Raw genomic sequence first — 23,603 nt, forward strand, 5'->3', positions numbered from 1 at the left:
AAGCCAGATGAAGCGAAAGTTTTTTTTCTTTTCTTTTTCCCTGCACTGCGGTTGGATAGGATTATATGTGAAGTATGGCTTTTCCTGTAAACCGAGCAGCGGCGGTGATGCAAGCTCCCGAAAACCAAATAGTCGCGATAACAAATGCAATCACGAATGATGAGTTCGAACGCTGTCATCTTTCTCTCACGAATCCTGGGTATCCTTCGTAAATATCTGTCTAGCTCTGGTTGCAACATTTTCTCAACGTCTTGCTTTGCCGTACTTTTTGCAGGAGACAAAGTCCATCATGTGAGTTTCCTGTTTTTGAAGAGAATTGCAAAATCATCCAAACAATACCCCCCCCCCCCAAAAAAATAAAAGTTATGAGTCACTTGCCCGGGGGCGTCACATCCAGTACCGGCAAGCATGGCTCCTCCCCCTCCGCACGCGCACACGCGCACGCGCGCGCGCGCGCGCACACAGTCTGCTGTGCCTTTAAGTGGTAACCGGCGTGTGGCTGCGCGTCAAGCGGGTTCTCGGTGCGCGCTCTCCCGCAGTGACATGGCGTAAGACGGCGGCGTGAGTGTGCATTATCCTCCCGGCGCCATGGAGGCAATCCGCACGACCGCGACCACCACCACCACGACGACGATGACGACGTTGATGATGAAGACGGTGATGGCGGCAGCGTCCGCCGCCGCGCTGGAGGACCTGGCCACGGAGAAGGAAGCCGAGGAGAGCCACCGGCAGGACAGCGTCAATCTGCTGACCTTCATCCTGCTGCTGACCCTCACCATCCTCACCATATGGCTGTTCAAGCACCGGCGCGTGCGCTTCCTGCACGAAACCGGCCTGGCCATGATTTACGGTGAGGCGTGCAGCGCTCCCATTTGGGGAAAATTGCCCAAATACTGCATACGCTCGTTAGCAGTGCATGATGGGAATTAACCAAGTACTCCATTTTACAGGGATGTGTTTTTCTGGTTTTCATGAGTCGGCTATTCTTCTTCTTCTTCATCTTTTGCAAACAGATCTGTACTTTTGTCAAAATAGGCCTTTGACTTTGTCCGTCTCCACCGATGACGTCACAAAAGACGTTAGACCTTTGTACTTATGATGTCACGCGTAGCTACTTCCGGGTGGCACAAACCCCTTTCTCATGTCACATGACAGGCTGACTGCGCAAACGAGGTTGAGCGTCTCGAATGACAATTTATTGATTTTATGTAATTTTTTTTGCAGTAGTTTGAATGTGTGACGTGTCAGTCGAAAAGAAGATCAATTGAAATGGAACGCCGGCCTTAATGTCCATTTCGAAGGGGAAGTCGATTTAAAAAAAAAAATAATAATAAATAATAAAAAAATAGACGTGTAGCGTAAGTGGAACGCTTTGGATCATAATGTGTTCCTTTCCATAGATGGATATTTGATATGTGATATGACAAAGCGTTCGTTCGTCGTCCGTCATATTTCACTTTGACTCCTTAGCGTTAGGTTCGTTGAAGCCTCTAAAATGTCTGTCGAGGTGTGAACGGTTGTGTGTGTCATGTGATTGACAGGTGATCGATCCGGGATGTGCAACTCCCCACGCCCGTTGTCCCCTCGCCCCGCAAGTCCGCCGGGTTAGTAGTGTCCCAAAAATGAACACAATAAAACCAGCTTTTCTGGTTGACGTAGGCTAGGCACTACATTCCAAACGCTATTGGGTGAGATCTCTTAATCAAATAATTCATCAGTTATGGTTATGAAGAAAAAAAAAAAAAGCCCCTGGACCTTAATAATTAAAGACATTTTCAGGGAGGGCGAGTTGCCTTTTCTGTTCCCGGTGGTCAAAGCCAACACTCATTAACCAGAAGAAAACCAGATGAGTTCACTGGTTGTTTCGGGTGCTTTTGGGGCACACAAAAGAAATACTTTCACTTTCTGCCGGTTGTAAACCGCAAGGTTAGTTTGCATTGTTTGTCTTTATGCAAATGAGACGAAACCTCTTCCTTCTCGTAGTTGGATGTCGGACATTCGGTTTCCGTAGATGGATCCGTCCCGTCGCCGGCGGACGTAACTGTCGACCGATTGTCGCTTCACCCCGCAGGTCTGCTGGTGGGCGTCGTCCTGCGTTACGGCATCCCCGCCGGCAGCTACCGCAACGGGAGCCCGCCCAGCTGCGCGCTGGCCGCGGGGCCCGCCAGCAGCAGCCTGCTGCTCAACGTCAGCGGCAAGTTCTTCGAGTACACGCTCAAAGGCGAGATCGACTCCCGCGACATTCACAATGTGGAGCAGAACGACATGCTGCGCAAGGTGACGTCGTAACAACCCGCCAAAAAAAATGTCCTCCTTCCCGACTGACTCCTGGTGTTCTCCGCCTCTCTCACAGGTCACCTTTGACCCGGAAGTCTTCTTCAACATCTTGCTGCCTCCCATCATTTTCCATGCCGGCTACAGCCTGAAGAAGGTGAGCTAGAACACACAGCGCATTTTTCCACCCAAGTCTTCTTCCCATTCTCTGTCAGCCAATCAGCACACTGCGCTAAGTCTAGCTCTCACAATGCGCCGTACCCCAATGGCAGGCTGGCAAAAGCCGTAAATATCCAGAGACATCACATGGTGGCGTTACATTGCATGTATTCACAAAGATGGTTTCCAACTTTGAAAATTCATGAAGGTTTGCAACCTTGGTTTTAATAAGTTTGAATGTGTTTATTGTGTGCGGGAGGAATTAAAAAAAAAAAAAAAAAACAAATGTTTTCAATGTTTTTATACGGTCTCTCTATGGCGTGGCTTTTCGGCTATGGCGTGAGGGTCTGGAAAGTATCCCCCACGATAAACGCTTGTTCACTTTATTACCTTAATTAAAATGTCAGTGTCGAGTTTTACAATAGTAATGTGAGTTTGCAGCTGGTTCCACTGGACAGAAGGTCAGCCAAGTGACCTTCACTCACTGTGAAAACCTTCAAGTGTTAGTCAAGTGCCCTTTTTTTTTTTTTTTTTTAAATTCTGGCACACATGCACACACACTTACAGGGGTCTGTCTTTGACGTTTTGCCCATGTTTTGGGAGAGCGTGTCCTTACAAGACATTTTTAGGCACCGAACTGTGCTGTGGCAGTAGGGTCATTTGAAGCACTTTCTTATATCGGGGCGGCCATATTTGTAGTCCGTAGGCATTTGGTAGACCTTAAGTAGCCAAACACAATGATGAGATTGGATTTTGAGAAACCACCACCATTTATACTTGTGTTTCTAGTCAAGAAAAAGAAAACAGAATTCAAAAAAGAATGTAGAAAAATGAACTGTAAATTCTGTATGTATTGTAGTATCTGCGAGATGAATGTGTGCCTTTGAGGGGCGTGGCCTAGTGAGGGACTTCCGAAGCTGGCGTCTGGTTGGGTGGTTATCCTTCCATTTGAGCGTCTGCTCCTTGCGAGTGTTCTCATTTTGTATTTGTGTGTTTGACTGTTTGCACCGGGGGGGGGGAAACTCATAAGTCAAAAGTTAAATCAAGGTACCACTGCGCTTTCAAACAGTTACATAAGTGGGTCACAGGGTTAAAGTTCACTTTAAGTTGCGCTTGTGTCAATTTGGTCCACCATGTGTGCATAGCCCCACGTACTCCCTCCCCTTACCACACACACACACACACACACACACACACACGCACACTGACACAGTTTTACTGACATTCTGGTCGCGCATCCGGCACACATATCCTGCACGTAAATAGCGAAATATTTTCCCTGACTAAGCGTTGTTGTTGTTCTTTTTGTTCCCCCCAGAAACACTTCTTCAGGAATTTGGGCTCCATTCTCACCTACGCATTCCTTGGGACTGCTGTCTCGTGTTTCGTAATTGGGTGAGGAGTCCGCCAAGTCTTTATTTATTATTTTTTTTTAGAACAGCATTTGAGTCAAAGTTTTGAGACACCTTCAAATTGTTACTATTGTAAATTAAATATTCAAGTTAAATTCTTAATTATATTTCATTTAGTTGTATTTATATTTATTATATACAATGCATGACTAAATGATGTTTAATGATATATTTATTATATTAGTTTTCTTTGATTTTAAAATACATATTACATTTTTTATCTTAAATGTCATTGTTTTATCTAATTGTATTTAATTCAATATGCGAATCGTTGTATATAATGGTTTGTCATTTTCTTCTTATTGCTTTCTAACAAAGAACATATATACCAGTAATATGTTATTTCATTGAATTTATTTATGTATATAACATTGTATATAACTTATTTTAAAAAAAATTCTAAATTACGTATTTCATTTTTTTAACATTTTAAATTCAATTATTTCGTTTGTTTTATCATTGTATTGAATTGTTTAATTATAATGCATAGAATAGTTCATATTCTTTTCTTATTGTTTACTAAAAAAAAAGAAAATAAGTACGACATATGATTTCATCCAACGAAGGTCCACTAGTTTGTTAGCATATAATGCGAAATGCCATAGACGGGCTAACAGAAAGTAGCCTAGATGTTGCAGTCATTCTAAACCTTCAAACAACTGCTATTTAAAGACATGGAAGAGCGTCACATACAAACAGCATACAACAATACTCCTCGCCCTGTGAGAGCAACCACGACTACCAAAGATTAGTTGTGGACCTTCTCCGCCTCTTCTTCTTGCTGTTGATTACGCCGCATCACTTCCAGCAGACCTCAGTGCTGCCTGGCAAGTTGCGCTACTCCACTGAATCCACTGCGCAACTCTTAGAACAATTCGGGACACAACACACGATGAGTGTAACACAAGCTGGTGCGTGTCGTCATTTCAGGAACCTGATGTACGGCGTGGTCAAACTGATGCAAGTGGTCGGCCGGCTGAGCGACAAGTTCTACTACACCGACTGTCTTTTCTTCGGCGCCATCATCTCCGCCACCGACCCAGGCACGACATCACACCCCGCAACTTGAGCTTTGAGTTGATTGGAAAATCACGTCAGCCGACTAAAACACAAATGTTCATTTGACTCAACTGTATACTTTTTTTTTTTTTTCAATGTCTTGATAGTGACGGTGTTGGCCATCTTCAACGAGCTGCACGCGGACGGCGACTTGTACGCTCTGCTGTTCGGGGAGAGCGTCATGAACGACGCCGTGGCCATCGTGCTGTCCTCGTGAGTTGCTTCTTCGGCAGCGATTCTTACGTCAAGTACCACCTTTTATTAAAAAAAAAAAAAAAAACTTTTCAAGCACCACCATAATGATCAACATTAAAATACAGGAGCGTAGCGGTCTCAGTGTTCAGCAAAAACGAGACATTAGTTTTATTCTTAAAAAGTAGATTTGATATTATTGTAATTAAGCCACTGTAAAATTATGCAGAGTATGAATATTAACACTGTTTTGAAATGCAATAAATTAAAAAAAAAAGTATTTTCAATTAAAACTGTATTGCACTTAAAAATTCAATTTAAAAAAAAATAAAAATAAAATAAAAAATCGTCCTTGCAGTGAAACTTTTGAAACAAACAGCTAAAGATTAAATGCAAATGTATTGATTGTACTTAAAAAGTGAAATACAAATACAACTGTACTTTAACAAAAAAGCACTGTACTGGATTAAAAATGAAAACAGAGTAAACAGGTTGTATTCATAGCTACAAGCTGCATTCTAATTGGATTTCATTCAGTGATTATTTTACGTACCGCTAGAGGGAGCCCGCGTACCACTACTTAGAGAATTACAGTCTGTATGTTAATACCGACAAGTCACATTTTGCACATTTTTCAGTAGCACTTCTCACCAGTTGTGGGAAGGAACAAAAAGGATTGATGACTGCATTTAAATAATATAAAACAATTTTAAAAAAGTAATGAAACAACAAAAAAAAGCCATCCTAAAAAAGATCTTAAACCAATAAAAATAAATACAAAGAATAAAGATTCATGTAATTTGATTAACTTAAACATTTTAACAAAATAATCCTAAAAATAAAAAAATAAAACAGAAAAACTAAATTTAATTTCTAAATAGGAATAATGAAATTATGATTTAAAAACAAATCTTAAACAATAAAAATAAAACCCAAAAAAGTAATAAAAAATAATAATCTATCTTTAAATATATATACCTACAGATCAAATGTTTAAAAAAAAAAAAAAGTGATTTTAAGAACAATTAGAATTTTAAGCGACATGCAGTACTCTGGCTCCCTCCACTGGCGAGAGTGCATAACATCCCTTGTGTTGTCTTACGCTGCACTTTGAACCAAAGCAACACGACAGTACATTTTAGTTAAAAAAAATAAAAATAAATACATGCCAAATAACACGCACACAAATGACCATGTCTGTTTGTCTTTTTGCACTTTTAATTTTTGTTTATATTAATGTGCACATCAGCTCCATCTTGGCCTACCAGCCCCGAGGCGCCAACACACACACGTTCGACGCTTCGGCCTTCTTCAAGTCCGTCGGGGTTTTCCTGGGAATTTTCAGCGGTTCCTTCACGATGGGTGCCGCCACCGGGGTGGTCACCGCTCTCATATCCTGATCTTGAATACAAAAAAAACAACATCTCTTTTAACAGCAGTTTCTGAAAGTCTACACACCCCTATTCAAATGCCAGGTTTTTGTGATATCAAAATTTTCCACCATGAATGTGAATTAATTTTAAAATATTTTCATGAGTGGAAGTAAAAATAAACAGAAAGAACGTGGTTGCACAAGTGTACACACCCTCTTATAAGTGGGGCTGTGGCTGTGTTCAGAATCAACCAATGGGAGTGAGCGCTTTTGATTAACCCAAAATAAAGCTCGGATGTTCAAGTAGGCTTATCCTGGCATAATGTTTTTGCTTTCCAGCAGTTGTATAAAGATTTGCCTGTAGATGCCACAAGATGGTACCAAGATGGTTAAAAAAAACAAAAAACAACACATATTGGAAAGGTGTCATTTTGCAGTTGTTATAGTCTAAACGATTGCTAAATGTTGGCGGAAATGCGCCCTAACTGGAATCCTGGTTGGTACGTGACCAAGTTCACTAAGCTGCACTGCTTCCCCCTGCTGGAGACGGCCCTCTTCTTCCTCATGTCCTGGAGCACCTTCCTGCTGGCCGAGGCCTGCGGGTTCACGGGTGAGCTCGCCAGTTACGCTACAAACCACATGGAGTCACACCTTAAATTACAGGTCTCGGTGAGGCCTTTGTGGATCTGTTCAATATTGTTACATAATTACCCCAAAACACACAACCCCCAAGTCCTATTTGACTAGTAATCGGGTCATGAATCAATTAGCCACAAACTACATTGAGTCATACCTCCAATGAAGCGTATTGATGCGGGCTTTACAGATTTGTAAGAATGTTGTCAATATGCCCTCATATCCTGATGTAATTATTTGAAACATGCAGCCCCAGGTCATATTTGATTAGTGATAGGGTCACAAATCATTTTACCACAAACCTCATTGAGTCAAAGGTCTCGGAGGGCTTCCTAGAGCTGCAATGATTTTGTCATCATATGTCATAATGTTATTTAATAACCTTAAAAATACAGCCCCAGGCTAATTTGGACTCGTAACAGGCTCATAAATCATCTTGCCACAAACCACATTGAGTCGTATCTCAAATGAAAGCTCTGGAGCAGTGCTTCCTACATGTGCAATTGTTTTGTTAATACACCCAGACACGATGATGCCGTAGCCGAATAACCCGTGTTCCTGCAGGTGTGGTGTCTGTGCTTTTCTGTGGCATAACACAGGCTCACTATACCTACAACAACCTTTCTGTGGAGTCCACCAAGCGTACCAAGCAGGTAAGTTTCTTTTTTGTTTTGTTTTCGGTGGACGACCCATATCCATACACACGCCCCACACACACACACACACTTCAGTAGACAGTATCCCGGTGCCAGATGGCCTAACGATTTGCCTGTTGTGACCTTAATCGCCACCAATCGTCTGACAGGACTGACGCTGCGGCCGTTCAGCCTATTAAGTCATAGTCCGCAGATTACATACACAGCATGTTAATATGATTCTACAGAGAGGGGTACAATAGCAATGTAATACAATAATATCACAACATTAGGTACATCCGACGGTTGTATGTGCGGAAAAAAAAGAAGGTATGCGTGTACCTAAAGAAGTGGCCATATGGTGATTTTATATTCCCCGACCTTCCACAGCTCTTCGAGGTGCTTCACTTCCTGGCTGAGAACTTCATCTTCTCCTACATGGGCTTGGCTCTTTTCACCTTCCAGAATCACATCTTCAGCCCCATCTTCATCACGGGTGCTTTTGTATCCTTAAAAGCTACCGACGCAAATGATTTTATTTATTTGTCTTTCCATTTGTCAAAACAACAACAAAAGAAACCATTTCAAAAAACAAAAAAGTCTTCACCATTCCCAAGATGGCAATCTTCCTGGGACGAGCCTTTAACATCTACCCGCTCTCCTTCCTGCTCAACCTGGGCCGCAGACACAAGATCACAGGCAACTTCCAGCACATGATGATGTTTGCTGGTACGCTTTTCCATCTCCCAACTCTTGGAAAGATGCGCACCAAAAAATCAATGTGCCACAAATTTGCTACGAACCACATTGATTTCCGAGATTGGTAATCATTGTGTCCGTATGTCCTCATATGGTGACGTGATGACGGAAAACCACGTTTTTGGTGCCAATTGATGTACATCGTAAATGGCAGCTCGAATCTAATTTGGCAACATACCTGGTCACGCTACAGCTGATGTTCCCAGTTGTCTGACAGAAATCAATTTCTTTCATGGTGTGTGTGACCATCATTTGCAGGACTGCGCGGGGCGATGGCCTTTGCCTTGGCCATCCGCGACACGGCCACCTACGCCCGCCAGATGATCTTCACCACCACGCTGCTCATCGTCTTCTTCACCGTGTGGGTCTTCGGGGGCGGAACCACGCCCATGTTGTCCTGGCTGCAAATCAGGTGACGCGTCACTATACGTTTCTACAATCTTTACATTCACCTTCATGGAAAGAAAAAGCATCTATCCTGAATAGAATCATGCACGCCACACAATGTTACTAAAAGATGCACTTTTCTGCGGAGGAAATGTTGTAACCTAATAAGTGAAACTTATTACTTCTGTAACTTGTGATGCCTTCGTGTGCATTTACACTAAGGCGAGTGTTCATATTTGATTTGTCCAATGACGCGAGACTTATTGTTGCCAGCTTTCTGCCGATTGGTTGTCCAGAAAATGGGGCCAGATAGCCCAATCGCCGTCTGTATGCGTTTGCCGCCTCCCCTCCGAATTCCTGCATATTTAATCCCTGCACCTCATTCCGCACCACGACTAAACGAGTAGTTCTCCAAAAAATGTAATTAAAAAAAAAAAAAAAAAAAAAAAAAAAAATGTTACTTTATCACTCCAAGTTCCACCGTAATGGCCATCATTAAATTACAGTAACATAGTAGGCCAAAGTGTTCATAAAAAAAAAATAGAGAAATAGGTTTTATTCCTGAAAGTACATTTAATGTCATTGTATACCACTGTAATATAATGCACAGTTTCAATATTAACACAGCGTATGAAGAAAAAAAACACTTAAAAAGAATTAATTTAAATGCCTTTTACATAAACCAGTGTTAAATTTATTTATTTATTTTTTTTTAAAAGTTTAAGTGCATACATTTGCATTTAAACTAAGTTAAATACAACTGAACTGTATTTAGGCAGTGATTCTAATGCGTACCACTAGAGGGAGCCCACGTACACACTTTTCAAATCGCTGCGCTAGCTGACAAACTCTTGCTTCTCGCCTCTTATTATAACTATTGCTACACGCACACACACACCCAAGGGAGGGAGGGCTTCTAAAGCAGATTAGTTGTGTTGTGTGTGTGCAAAAAAGAGGCTGTGTTTAATATGAGTAATGCAGGCTGGGTGCGAGGAGGAACCATTGTGTTGCCGTGCAGCTCTGCCAAAATCTCCCCCTCTTGAACATATCGCCACGGCAACGGGGACAAGCTGCCATAAGCTCTCCGCCGGTCGTGTATTGCCTTTTATGTGCTGTTACGCAAAAGGCTGCCGCGTAACTAATACAAATAAATGCACAGCATTTCTTTTTTTTTAAAATTTATTGCTTGATATTATTTTTTATCCACCAACTTCTATCGGGTAGTTTAAGTTAACCACGCTCATAACACTCGCAACAGTTGTATCGCAAACCATCGTTCCGCATTTAAATGAATGAAGATGCTTCCAGCCTTCCCCCAAATAGCAACAAGCTGTTTTTGAAATGTGTCTATAATATTATGGATATTGCTATCTTTGCAGACATTTTGCTTAAAACATAAGACATTGTAGGCATTAAAAGTTGCTCCGGGTGGTTTGTACCGGTCTCCTTTAACCCGTGCCGGAAGAAAGTGCTTTGATCTGGTTTTCTCAACGTGGAAATTGCATGCGCATTCTGCCTATTGGTAGTTCTTTGCAGAGGATAAAGAATATATGCCTGTGAGTATTGTTGGTTGGTCTGTTTGTGTTCAAATATCCGTTGTTTAAAGGCTAACAGCACCGCCGCATAGAATCAGAATCATCTTCATTTTGCCAAGTATGTCCAAAAAAAAAATATTTTTTTTTTGACAATTGTGCAAAAAGATGCAGAGTCCTCTAGCACTTAGAGCAGTTCGAATGACTAATATAGCAATAGTCCGGTGCAATGACCATTGTGCAAAGGGTGCCGAGACTTCAAGGAATGTATGCAGTTTAAAGTGACTAGCAGCGCGATAATCTGGGACAATGTCGATTGTGCAAATGTTGCAGATACTCCTCAGTCAGTGTGCAAGTGGGGCAGATGTTACTCTGGCATGAGTGGCCAGTATTGGTCACTGATTCGACGGGACCGATTCAACGACCGCTGTGTAGAACTGCCTCAGCGGCTCCCGTGGCAGGCCGTGCTTCCTCAGAAGCCGCAGGAAGTACATCCTCTGATGGGCCTTTTTGAGGACGGAGTTGATGTTGATCGCCCACTTCAGGTCCTGAGAGACTGTAATTCCCAGGAACTCGAAGGTCTCGACGGTTGACATAACGCAGCTGGACAGCGTGAAGGGCAGCTGTGGCAAAGGATGGCTCCTGAAGTCCACGATCATCTCTACAGTCTCGACCGTGTTCAGTTCCAGGTTGTGTCGGCCGCGCCGCAGCTCCGGCCGCTCCGCTTCCTGTCGATATGCAGACTCTTCACCGTCTTTGATTAGGCCGACAACTGTGGTGTCATCTGCAAATTTCAGGAGTTTGACAGCCGGGTGTGTTGAGGTGCAGTCGTTTGTGTAGAGAGAGGGCCTTGGGGCGCCCCAGTGCTGATGCTGCGTGTGGATGAGGTGGCCTCCCCCAGCCTGACCTGCTGTGTCCTGCCTGTCAGAAAGCTGTAAATCCACTGGCAGATGTCAGGCGAAATGCTGAGTTGGAGAAGCTTGGAGGAAAGGAGTTCAGGGATGATGGTGTTGAACGCTGAGCTGAAGTCCACGAACAGGATCCTCGCATAGGTCCCTGCACTGTCGAGGTGTTCTAGGATGAAGTGCAGTCCCAGGTTGACTTCATCCGCAGACCTGTTCGCTCAGTAGGCAAACTGCAGGGGACCTGTGACGCTCTTGAGGTGGAGAGACCTTCAAAGGATTTCATGACCACAGATGTCAAGGCGACAGGCCTGTAGTCCTTTAGACCCGAGATTGTAGGATTCTTGGGGACTGGAATGATGGTGGAGCGTTTGAAACACGATGGTACTTCGCACAGTTCCAGAGATCTATTGAGGATCTGAGTGAAGACTGGAGCGAGCTGGTCCGCGCAGACTTTCAGGCAAGATGGGGACACATGGTGTGGGCCTGCAGCTTTGTTAATCTTTTGTTGTTTGAAGATGCGTCTCACATGCTGTTCGCGGATGGTTAACGCAGAAGTCAGAGGTGTGATTATGGTCGGTGGTGCGGCTGGGTGGGTGTGGGGTGTGAAAATGTGCTTTTCAAATCTGCAGTAGAAGGTATTCAAGTCGTTTGCTATTGTTCTCAGCTTGGGGTGATCGTCGCTTGTAATTGGTCGGCGATTGGAATGCCTGACTGACTGATTTAGAGTCGTTAGCGCTAAACTGTTTTTCAAACTTTGCTGCATAGTTTCTTTTTGCAATGTTGATTTTTTTAGTCAGCTGGTTTCTAGTGCGATTATACAAGGCCCTGTCCGCGCTTCGATATGCGTCCTCCTTAGCTTGGCAAAGTTGCTTAAGTTTGGCAGTGAACCACGGCTTCTTGTTGTTGTTGTTGAATGTGCGAAATGACTTTGTTGGTACACAAACCTCTTCACAGAAACGAATATAGGATGTGACCGAGTCCGGATATTCATCCAGGCTGCCCGCTGAATTTTCAAAGACACTCCAGTCTGTGCAGTCTAAACCGCTTTGAAGTTCTAGCTTCGCTTCATTGGTCCACTTTTTCACTGTTTTCACTGTAGGCTTCGCGCATTTAAGTTCTTGCCTGTATGTTGGTATTAAGTGAATTAAGCAGTGATCAGAAGAGCCGAACGTCCGAAGTCTTTCCTGGTCTTTATTAGAAGATGAAGCTCGCCCATTTTGTTGGGTAGGGACCATAGATGCTAATTGTTAGCTCCTATGCCTATGGAGTTTCCTATTGTATGTTAGCATTCAGGTAGCAGAGGCTACGTGGTTGCTTTAAATACGTAGCGTGTAATTGTCTTTGTTTTATGTTTAGTATTACGTTAAACTTCAGACGGGAGTGGCAACGAACTGTTCGAAGCCTGTTTTTTTTGTTGTTGTTGTAGAATTGATCACTATCTGCCAAAACTGCCGCTTGTTTTGACGTGTCGTACAACGCTCGTACAATGTCTTACGTTTGCTCTCGCAAGTCAAAGGGAAAATATCCGCAGATGGACGACTTGTATCTTGAAAAACTCGTAATAGTGTGACTCGTATCTCAAAGCACCGCACGACATCCAAATGGTCAACAATGAAGGAAACGCATTATAAGAGACTTATCAGGGTACTTTGTATATGTGCAAATGTTTGAGCACTCGCTCTGACCTGAAGAGTTTTAATATCCTGCTTTGTTTCCATGACGACCGACAGATTCTGATCAGGGCACCAAATGAACTTTATAGTACCATTGACCCCAAGTTCTTCCACAGAGCTGGAACGGCGGACCGCTGTAGACACGGGAAGAGGAAATACTTCAGGTGTCGTATCATCAAAATAAAGTACAGAAAGTGGTGGTGGGGTGACAAGATTGGTGACCTTTTGCTGGTGCAGGCGTGCGCTTCGGAAGGGTGCAAGTGTCTCAAGGTGTCTTCTGCTTCTGTGCTCTCGGTTCTTCGAAGTGTGCGGCTGGTGTGGATTGCAGTGGCGGGCCGCGCATTTGCCAGCTGGGCCTCGAGAGCGGGGACGTATTACTCGACTTAATCCACCCCGTAATCGCGTGGCAATGATAGAAAACATCAATATTCTGTAAACATGCAATATGGCAGCACACAACTGTGCCATGTACACCCCCAATTCCAATGAAGTTGGGACGTTGTGTTAAACATAAATAAAAACAGAATACAATCATTTGCAAATCATGTTCAACCTATATTTCATTGAATACACTACAAAGACAAGATATTTTAATGTTCAAACTGATAAACTTGATTGCTTTTAGCAAATAATCATTAACTTAGAATTTTATGGCTGCACATTCCATTCCAAAAAAAAAAAGCTGGGACAGGGTCATGTTTAGCCCTGTGTTGCATTAGCTTTCAATAAACTGAGGACACTAATTGTTGAATCTTTGTCGGTGGAATTCTTTCCCATTCTTGCTCGATGTACAGCCTCAGCTGTTCAGCATTTCGGGGTCTCCGTTGTCGTATTTTACGCTTCATAATGCGCCACACAGTTTCAATGGGAGACAGGTCTGGACTGCAGGCAGGCCAGTCTAGTACCCGCACTCTTTTACTACGAAGCCACGCTGTTGTAACACGTGCAGAATGTGGTTTAGCATTGTCTTGCTGAAATAAGCAGGGGCGTCCATGAAAATTACGTTGCTTGGATGGCAGCATATGTTTCTCCAAAACCTGTTTGCACCTTTCAGCATGAATGGTGCCTTCACAGATACGTGTAAGTTAGCCATGCCATTGGCACTAACACGGCCCCGTACCATCACAGATGCGTCCATAACAGTATAGTTAGCATAGTTAGTAAATAATTTGCTTTTGAAGAAATGATTGGTCTTATTATTAATGTTACAAAATGAATATTCTAACATTAGATGTGTATTAATGCCTTTGTTTTAATTACCTATTAGGAGTCGTCGTAGTGTGCTATAGCGCATAATGTAATATTTGCGCAGCTAATTCTTGATGTGATTCTACGTTTGTAGTACTTCTGTTTCTTCACCACTCCAAGCACAATAAGGAAGACGTAGTTTCGACACGCCTTTTTGGGCCGCAGACAAAATAGGATGTGATGAGGAATCGCGGACGCTCACGCTGGTGGCTGGCGGTGTTTTCGAGAAGTGCAACACCCTCTTACATAAGCGCATGCGCGTGTGTCTTTGTGTATGTGCGTGCATGTCTTAGCCCCCCCCCCCACCCCTCAGGGGCCCGTGCAGTTGTCTTCACCCCATGACAGGCCTGTTTTGTTTTTGTTTTTTGTCACGGGGAGGTCCTGACGTCCCTCCTCCCCCACGATTGAGAAAATTCATCCCCCGAAGCCAGTGCCACTTGGCAATGAGGAATTTGGTATGCATGTCTATCACGAGCAGACCCACGAAAAAGTCTCAAGAAACCATCCCTCGAAAGACACACAAAGTCGACCGTTGTGGTTTGAAGCAGCTAAAAAAAATTCAAAAACTCGTAGCTCAACTTCATGTTAGAGCTTGACTGAACGTCCGCACCATGTTTAAAACAAAAAAATGTATGTATGTGCCCCTGAAGCCAGTTTTCAAGTCATTTTGGTAGGCATGTCTATCATGAGTAGACACACAAAAAAAGTCTCTCCCCGAAAATTCTGCCGTATTGGTTGAAGTTTGTGGTCATCCAAAAAAAGGCTGTTTCAAACCAAAATGTCTGACTTCCTTTAGAATTTCAGACACGGGTCCTTGAGACTTTCTTTTTTCATGTGTTCTGTCAGTGCTGGACATGCCCGCTATATTTCATGTTGATTGGTAAAACTGATGTCAAGACTGATTGATTTTCTGGGAGAATTTATGGACGTCTTTTCTTTCGAGAGGCTGCGGAGGAAAAATCCAACAAAGAACTCCCTCATCCTAAAGTGATACATTTTTGGGGTGCGGTTGTCATGGAAATGCAAACCTCTAAGAGCGACCGCATGAATTTCCTCCTGTTCAGAGAAGACCACACTCGTCTGCCTCGGCTGGCGTCCAAAGAGAAGATTATAGTCGACTGTTCCCTAGTTTATGTAAATTCAAAGTGCCCCTTTTGAAAATCCACTTTTAATCCCCCCGTGTTGGTAAGAGACACCAGAGGCTGGAATTATTTATACCCGTGCGTGTTTGACATATGGAGATGATGTTTGTTTTTTTTAATATACAGTACTTGATGCAAGTGTGGTAACGGAGCTTCAAAATGTTTCCACGGGTTAAAATAAGACAAAACCTCGCCCCAAATATGCAAAGGTTAAATAAGACCACCGTAAATGTCCCGAATGTGTTTATTGTTAAAAAAAAAAAAAATAATAGAAAAAATTGTACAGGTTAAAATGAAATTACCATAAAGCTCTCAAAAATCCCACAGCTTCTGTAAAACAGAACAAAACAAAAGTTGCACTTGTTAAAATTAGAAAATTACCGCTAATAGTTTTTCAGATTAAAATAAATCCCTCCAAAATTGTGACGGTTATCTTAAGACAACTGTAAATCCTCCCGAAGTTGCGCAGGTTTAGAAAATACTTTGCACAAAAAATTGCAGAGATGAAGATGAGCGCAAATGCAGCAAAAAATAATACTACTGCAATTTAAACAACAATTGCGCAGGTTAAAACAGGACTACCGCGTCCTAAAGGTCACCTAGAGTAGGTTAAAGGAAGACTCCCTGAGAGGTGCACAGATTACTAGAAAATGACTGTAAATCTCCTAAAAGGTTAAATCAGTACTACCGCAACAACATTCAACAAAACATTTGTTTGGTGTTTGTTTTAATGGAGGCTGGAATGGCTTCATGACATTTCAATTCATTTCATGAGGCCCTTAGGAGTGTTGCACGAAAACTCTGCAATAGCTCGTTTTGGGTTTGTCGGCCACAAGGTCTGTGTCGATGAAAACAGGATGTTGTTGAAAGGGGCCGCATCCAGGGCGCACATACAAAGTCAATGAGACATTCTGATGTTGTCTTTGGGCGTTGCAGGGTGGGAGTGGACCCGGATCACGACCCGCAGCCTTCTGCAGCCACCTTCCAGGTCCTACAAGGGGTGAGGACGAACGATATTGCTCGAAAGTTAGAACTCTTACATGGCCACCATATTTCCATCCATCCATCCATCCATCCATTTTCTGTCGCGCTTCTCCTCATGCGGGTCGCGGGCGTGCTGGAGCCCATCCCAGCTGTCGTCGGGCAGGAGGCGGGGTACGCCCTGAACCGGTTGCCGGCCAATCGCAAATAAAATGTAAATAAATTACATTAAAGGGAATTTATTATTTTCATTTTTGTTTACAATTTACATTTTATTTTAAATGTAAGTTTGATTTATTTTAATCTTTTTTTTTTTATTTAGATAAAAGATAACTAGTATACCATTACTTTAAATGCAATTGAATAATACCTAAATAAACAAATCAAAATAGTACCTTGAATTGGTCCATTTAATTTTATTTACTTATTTACATTTTCCTCTGTTTAAGGTTGAATACAAATGAAAATTAATTACATCAAAGGGATTTGACTAGTTTATTGTATTTTGTTTTACAATGTAATTTAATAGTTGAATCTTTTGGTTTTATTTCATTTAGATGAATTATACATTAAAAAAAAGAATATAATTACTTTAAATATATATGAATAATACCGCTATGTTCATTTTTGACACAATTTTGATTAATTTTTTAATTAGATTTATTAATTAAATAAGAATAATATTACCTTGACATTTTTTTTTCTTTTTTTTTTAAACGGTTCCTTCACTTTAATTGTAATTCTTGAATTAATCACACAAATGTATTAAAATGAGATGGCCAATTGCGGTCCAATCACATGATGGAGAAAGGCGGGGCTTACGTCGAGACTCTGGGCTCCTCTGTTTTGTCTGTTATGTAATGTCAAAATGTTACTTCTGCTTCTGCAATCGGAAGGCAGGAAAAAGACTTGAAAGGCGTTCGGCCTGTTGGATAAAGAAATGGAGGTCACTGCCTTAAAGAGATGCGACACCTTGAATTAGAAATGCGCAAAACAAGCATCCAATCACTCAATAATGGCTTTCCCATTACCCACAATGCAATGCATATTTCTTTGTATTTGAATTGTGCAGGATGTCCCCCAGGCTGAAGGGCAGAGCAAAACCAAACAAGAGAGCGCCTGGCTCTTCAGGGTGTGGTACACCTTCGATCACAAGTATCCCTTTTTTGGTTTTGCTTGGCGAAAAATTAGGAAGAATATTCACGCATTGATCATGGACGGATCCGTGGATACCCGTTATACCCCGATATATGTCAGGCTGGTGAAGTAGTATCAGTGTCGGTAGTATCGACGTATGAGTTTCGAGTACCGTATAGATATAATTGTTCGTGATTTGACAGATGTGAATTTTAATAACTAAAATAAGAAAAATGGATGGATGAAAACTGAGACATGTTCCCTTTTTGACAGTTGTGCAGTATGAAAATAAACATGTTCCCTTTGAATCATTTGATCCAATTTTATAAGTAAATTAAATGTAAATCTACAACGATACCAAGACACGTTCCCTTGTGACAGACTCTTTTCTTGAAAACACGCACGTTCCATTTCATTTTATAAAATGCACTTTCTATTATTTAATTTACATTTCAATTGATTCAAATACTGTAAATACATGTCCATTACTTAGAATTTTTAAATTGAAATAAATAAGAATACGTAGACACATTCCTTTCTTGACAGCCTTTAATTTAAATTAAAGGTAATTTAAATGTAATGATACATTTAAATTACCTTTTGAATATACTGTACATAGCAGGTATAATAAAAAAAAAATCAGAAGACATTATTTAATATTTTAGACTGTCAAATAGTATATTGAATAAAAAAAAATAATAATAAAAAATCTCAAAATAAGTAAGATTGTTAGAACAACGAAATTGTCATAATGTTTTGCATGGCAACACGGGGCAGAGGGCTACGCTGCCCCGCACGGAGCCGAAAAAAAGACAAACTTGGTAGGAACAAATGTCCCGCAAATGTTGTTTTTTTTTTGTACGAGTCCTCGTCCTCGTCCTTAACAGCCGCTCAGCTACCTGAAGCCCATTCTGACGCACAGCGGCCCCCCGCTCGCCTCCACGCTGCCCGGCCGCTGCGGACCCATGGCCAGCTGTCTGACCAGCCCACGCACCTACGAGGTCAGTCAACAGCTACTTTCGAACACGCTCCACCAATCAGTAAAAATGACATCACAAAAATACAAATCCATTCATTAAAGAGTGAGACAACAAATAATCCCCCTGATTCATAATAAGGACGACGACATCAAATCTAGGGGTCACTTGTTGCTAGGCGGAAGTCGTAGGGCACGATCAAGTGTGCCCAACAAATTGGCATTTGTTATTCACAGTCACTTTATATTGTTTCCTTGGCAACTGGGGGCTGAGGACTCTGCTGCAGGAAATGAGACGCATTCAATAGTAACCCGTGACCATTTGCTTCATTCAGTCTTCTGTTAGCTTATTAGCATCGCGGCTAAATTAGCATGCTAACATCACACGACTGGAATTTGTGTACAAGATCATCTTGTTTATCATCACCAGACGTCACCACGACTTTGCAATGCCACCAAACAGTGTTTTTTTTTTTTTACATGCTCGCATAAAAAGGCGCTTGAGTGCGTCACAATGCAGCAACGTAGCAACAAAAGCACATTTGAGGCTAAATGCCATTTTCTTGGCGCCTCAGGAAGTCTCCCCTGGGGAATACTGAAGCTTTTTCACTCGGGAGAATCGGAACGTTGTGCGAATGTTCCCTCCTGCTGCCAGCAAACGCGTACAAAGGAGAAAATGGATGGTCAAGAAGCCTTTTTTTGGGTTTTTTTTTTCGTATTGCGTGGGCACAAAAGGCCTTTTTTGATTTTTTCTGCATCTCTGCACTACCTCAATGATGATCAGTATTCTAAGACACTACGCTTTGTGTTACGAAAATAGTTCTCCTCACAGAGTCCCGCAACTTTGTGCTTCTACTTCTGTGAAACTGTGTTTTTTTCCCACAGTGGTCAAATTGCATGAATTTATACCCAGCAGTCTTATTTCCTTCATGTTTCCTGTGGTAAAAGTCCATTTGCGTGGTATTAAAAAGGTATATATGTTGCTGTTGCCCCACCCAGTGTGCCGCCGACATAAATGTGGCAGCCCCCGCCTGTTTTCCAGCGCCCCGCGGCCCGCTATTGATCGTCAGCCGTCAATGAGAGCGTGACGGCACACGCCGCGGTCGGAGGCGGGAAGTGCCCGAATGAAAGTCGCCGGCCTTCGCGTGGCCTTCGGATGAACTTTCGCACCAAACTTTAGAACCAAAGTGTCGCTCAGTCGGGCCGAGACCTCTGCCAAGTCTGTGTGTTTGTCCAGCTGTTTGTTAGTTAGCAGGATTCTTCCTGATTAAAAGGAGGATTTTTTTTTTTTTTTTTTTTGAGGATGCTTCCATCAGTATATTATATATATATCATTGCATATGTTGTGATATTCGCTTTTCTACAAAGAACACAAAATAATGATGTTGCACTTTCCTAAAAAGAAGGCAAACTATTGGTCTTGGTGTTTTTTCCCTAAAAAAAGAATCATCATTGGTGTTGCACTTTCCTTAAAAGAAGACAAACTCATTGGTGTTGTTCATTCCCCTAAAAAGAAAAAGCATCGGTGTTGCACTTTCCTAAAAAGACACTCTTATGATTTTGTGCTTTCCTAAAAAGAAGACAAACTTCAATTTGCTAAAAGAAGAGATATTGGTGTTGTTTTTTTTTTTACTAAAAAAAGAAGAAAATTCCTACTACCGGTATTGAATTTTCCGAAAAAGGAAAAATAATCATTGGTGTTCCACTTTCCTAGAAAGAAGACAAAAGTATCAATGTTGCACAAACCTAAAAGAAGAAGAGAAACTTTTGATTTTGCACAATGTACAACACAATGTATCGATGTTACACTTTCTTAAAAAAAAAAAGAAAAAAAGAGGTCAAATCATTGGTGTTGCACTTTGCTAAAAGGAAGTGGCCCAATCTGTGTTTCCTTTTCCTTCAAGCAAATAATTGGCTTGGGTGTTTTTGCTGTTAAACGTTCACGTTGCACTCTGGATCTCCTTTTCCAGTACCAGGAGGAACTGAGGGACGCAGACCGCGACGACAGCGACCTGTCCTTCACCTTCGGCGACGTTGCCATCGCTACCAACGGGCTGTCCGGCGGCAACGCCAAAGGCTGCGTCGGCGGCGGCGTGTCCGAGGAGGCTCTGGAGCGCGAGCCGGACTCCCGAGAGCGGGAGTTGCTGAGCCGAGGCACGCGCTTGGTGTTCCCCAGTGAGGATCACATTTGAGACACGCTTGCAACTTCCTGGATCCCTTTTTGTTTTGCTCCAATCAGGCTTCATCAAGCATTATTAACATTTATTACCTCTGCCAAAGGACGAGTGTTTCCATTATCAGTGTTGGGGGTGGTCGACCCCCTGGATATGTTTTTTGTCCAACGAGGCCAAATATGACTTGACGCAGGCTCATAATTGAACAACTTCAACGATGATCATTATTAACATTTATTACTTCCTTGGTGGAGGTAATAAATGTCAATATCTTTTCATGATGAGGGTTGGGTGTGGCTTTTTTGCAACTTCCTGGGAACTTTTTTTTTTGTTCAACAGGGCCAAATTTAGTACGACAGTAGAATAATGCAGCAAATGTAACGCCATTTCCTTTTATTACCTCCAACAAAAACGAGTCTTTTCATCATTACCGTTAGGGTTGTCCGTTTTTTTTTGTTTGTTTACAATTTCCTGGATACAATTATTATTATTATTTTTTTTTTTGTCCAATGGGGCCAAATTTGACACGATTTAAGCCAATGATTCAGCATCATGTAACATTATTACTATTTACATTTATTACCTCCGCCAAGGAGCTTGTGTGTTTTTGTTTGTCTGCTTGCATTTTTGGGTCGCTCAAGTGGCCAAGGATGACTTGACATAGGTCCTTCATTTAGCAATTTAAAATGATCATTTATTACCACGGCCCAGGAGCTAGTATTTCTGGGTATTTGTTTATTTTTGTCTAATGAGGCCAAATATAACTTGACATGGGTCTGTAATTGAGCAACTTCAAAGGTTATTATAATTAACATTTATTACATCCGCATTGAGTTATAGTTTTTTTTTGTTGTTGTTTTTTTTAACCCATCTTCCTGATTACTTCATGTTAATCGAACGGGGCCAAATATGACTTAAGTTTGTAATTTAGCAACGTCAACAATTATTGATTGATTTAAAAAAAAAAAAAAAATATATTATTATTATTTTGTTTTTTTGGGGTCGTTTGCAATTTCCTGCAAATTGTTTTTGTCCAATGTGGCCAAATGTGACTTCACTTGAGCCAATAGTTGCGCAAATGAAAGATTATTGGCATTTATTACTGCCATCAAGGAGCTTACGTTTTCCATCATCAGTGTTGGGTTCATCTGTTTATTTTTGTGTGTTTTGTTTGCATCTTCTTGGATACTTTCCTGTTGTCTGACACGGCCAAATATGACGACATATGTCTGTAATTTATATGTAATGCTTTCATTCATTTGATCATGTTTTTATTTATTTAATTTGATCGGAATGAACTGTGCCGAAGTGGAAACTTTAAGGGCAAATGCAATCCATTCTGGGCCGATTTGATTCATTTTCAGTGGAAGTAGAACTAGTCTGTGAACATTCGTAACTGTTAAGACAATTGTAAACGGAGAGGTTTACCGCTGTGTAATTAAACTAAAACACAGTAAAACGACTGCTTTGGAATAGACACAATGGAGCGGAGCGATACTGCCACCTAAAGGCCCGTTATAGGTATTGCTGTTGGTGTAGCATTTCAACCCTTCTGCGGTCGCGACGCAAGGGGGGGGGGGGAAGCTAAACACACTTGGATAATGTGTAACACTGGCGGGGTGCCGGACTTTAAAGGTTTGACTGTGTACAAAAATCATCCTCATCTGGAGCAATTCGCAATCAACATGACGATAACATAAAACATTTCAATCGAGATATTCATTTGCGCAGATCGCTACAGATTTTGTTTTGCTGGTTGAGGTTTTGCTCTGACCAACCAATCAGAGGAGGAAAACAGGCTAACGTAATGTTGGGCCAGCTAGCCATCTGATTGGTTAAAGCACTTTTTTCAGACCAAGTACCACCTAAATAAGAAATACTCAAGAGAGTGCCACAATCATGACCAAAATGAAAATACAGTAGCATCGAAGGCCTAAGTGTTCATCAAAAAACCAGACGGCGGTTTTATTCATAAAAAGTGTATTTCATATATTTGTAAGCCACTGTAACTTTACACATGATTTGAACATCAACGTTGCGCTTATACTTTACGAGGATGAAAATGGACAAAAAAAAAAAAATCCTGAAATTATGATTCAATGAAAACATATTGCACATAAATGTTAACGTAAAGATTGTTCCTACATACATTTTTCTAAACAATTCCAACAGATCAGATTCGATTGTGTTGAACTTAAAAGTTAAAGACAACTGAACTGTATTGAGGCGGAGATTCTTTTGCGTATGTCATGGCTGATACAGTTTAAGTTCCACTACTGCTTCTGAAGGCAGATTCGATTGGCGTGGCAACACAGAGGGGCTGAAATCTGATTGGACAAAAAAATGACAAAATCTGAATATTCACAAATAAGTACTGGAAGCAGTGCAGCCAAGAATGCGCTACCAAATAAAGAGAAGAAATAGACTGTTGGAAATAAATTCATGCAATTTCATGGAACAAATATTAGAATTTAGGTTGTAAATGCGCAATAGCGCTTCTGATAGCGTTTAGCGTGATTCTACCGAAAGCTGTTGTGTTTTGTTGCCTGGCTGGGGGTTTGTTTTGCATGCGCACAGCACAAGAGAAGGGAGGAGGGGGGGGGGGGGGGGGGGGGGCGGCCCTCCCAGACGCCTCCGCAGGCGCACCAGCAGCTGCAGCGGGGGTCCAGAGAACCAGAGTAAATATGGAAAAGCACCACAATCGTCCGCTTTGTTACGTCCCATGACCGGTTTAACAATAGCAGCTGTGTGGCGCCGCTTTTTGAGCCTTGGTTGAGGTCGCACGTCTACAAAAGCCTACGGACGGGGATATTTGTCACATTCCCCCCCCCCCCCCCCCCAGTGTAATACATCCAAATATTTGCATTCAATCACATTTGCGGGGCAAGAAAATAAATGGTGTCGATATGTGAGAGAGCTCCGGCCAATCGGAAGCCAGAAGAAAGTCATT

The 23,603-nt window shown here is 41.9% G+C and overlaps 1 protein-coding gene and 1 long non-coding RNA gene across 2 annotated transcripts; one reads left to right on the forward strand and one right to left on the reverse strand.

Moving 5' to 3' along the window:
- Positions 1–376: 376 nt before the first annotated feature.
- On the forward strand, positions 377–23,079 carry slc9a7 (solute carrier family 9 member 7). Its single transcript, XM_061778266.1, has 16 exons — positions 377–850; positions 2,072–2,277; positions 2,354–2,431; positions 3,752–3,828; positions 4,776–4,888; positions 5,012–5,117; positions 6,346–6,487; positions 6,973–7,078; positions 7,669–7,757; positions 8,130–8,243; positions 8,357–8,468; positions 8,757–8,910; positions 16,322–16,385; positions 17,439–17,521; positions 18,399–18,504; positions 20,450–23,079. The coding sequence occupies exons 1-16, from the start codon at positions 589–591 to the stop codon at positions 20,669–20,671; spliced, it is 2,034 nt and encodes a 677-aa protein (XP_061634250.1). The 5' UTR covers positions 377–588; the 3' UTR covers positions 20,672–23,079.
- On the reverse strand, positions 6,361–8,832 carry LOC133480371 (uncharacterized). The gene is made up of 3 exons (XR_009789250.1): positions 8,677–8,832; positions 8,082–8,256; positions 6,361–6,497 (listed from the first exon to the last, which is right to left on the reverse strand). It is a non-coding gene; the product is annotated as an uncharacterized LOC133480371 (long non-coding RNA).
- Positions 23,080–23,603: the final 524 nt, after the last annotated feature.

The sequence above is a fragment of the Phyllopteryx taeniolatus genome, chromosome 7 (genome assembly GCF_024500385.1).
Source record: "Phyllopteryx taeniolatus isolate TA_2022b chromosome 7, UOR_Ptae_1.2, whole genome shotgun sequence".
NCBI classification, from domain to species: Eukaryota; Metazoa; Chordata; class Actinopteri; order Syngnathiformes; family Syngnathidae; genus Phyllopteryx; species Phyllopteryx taeniolatus.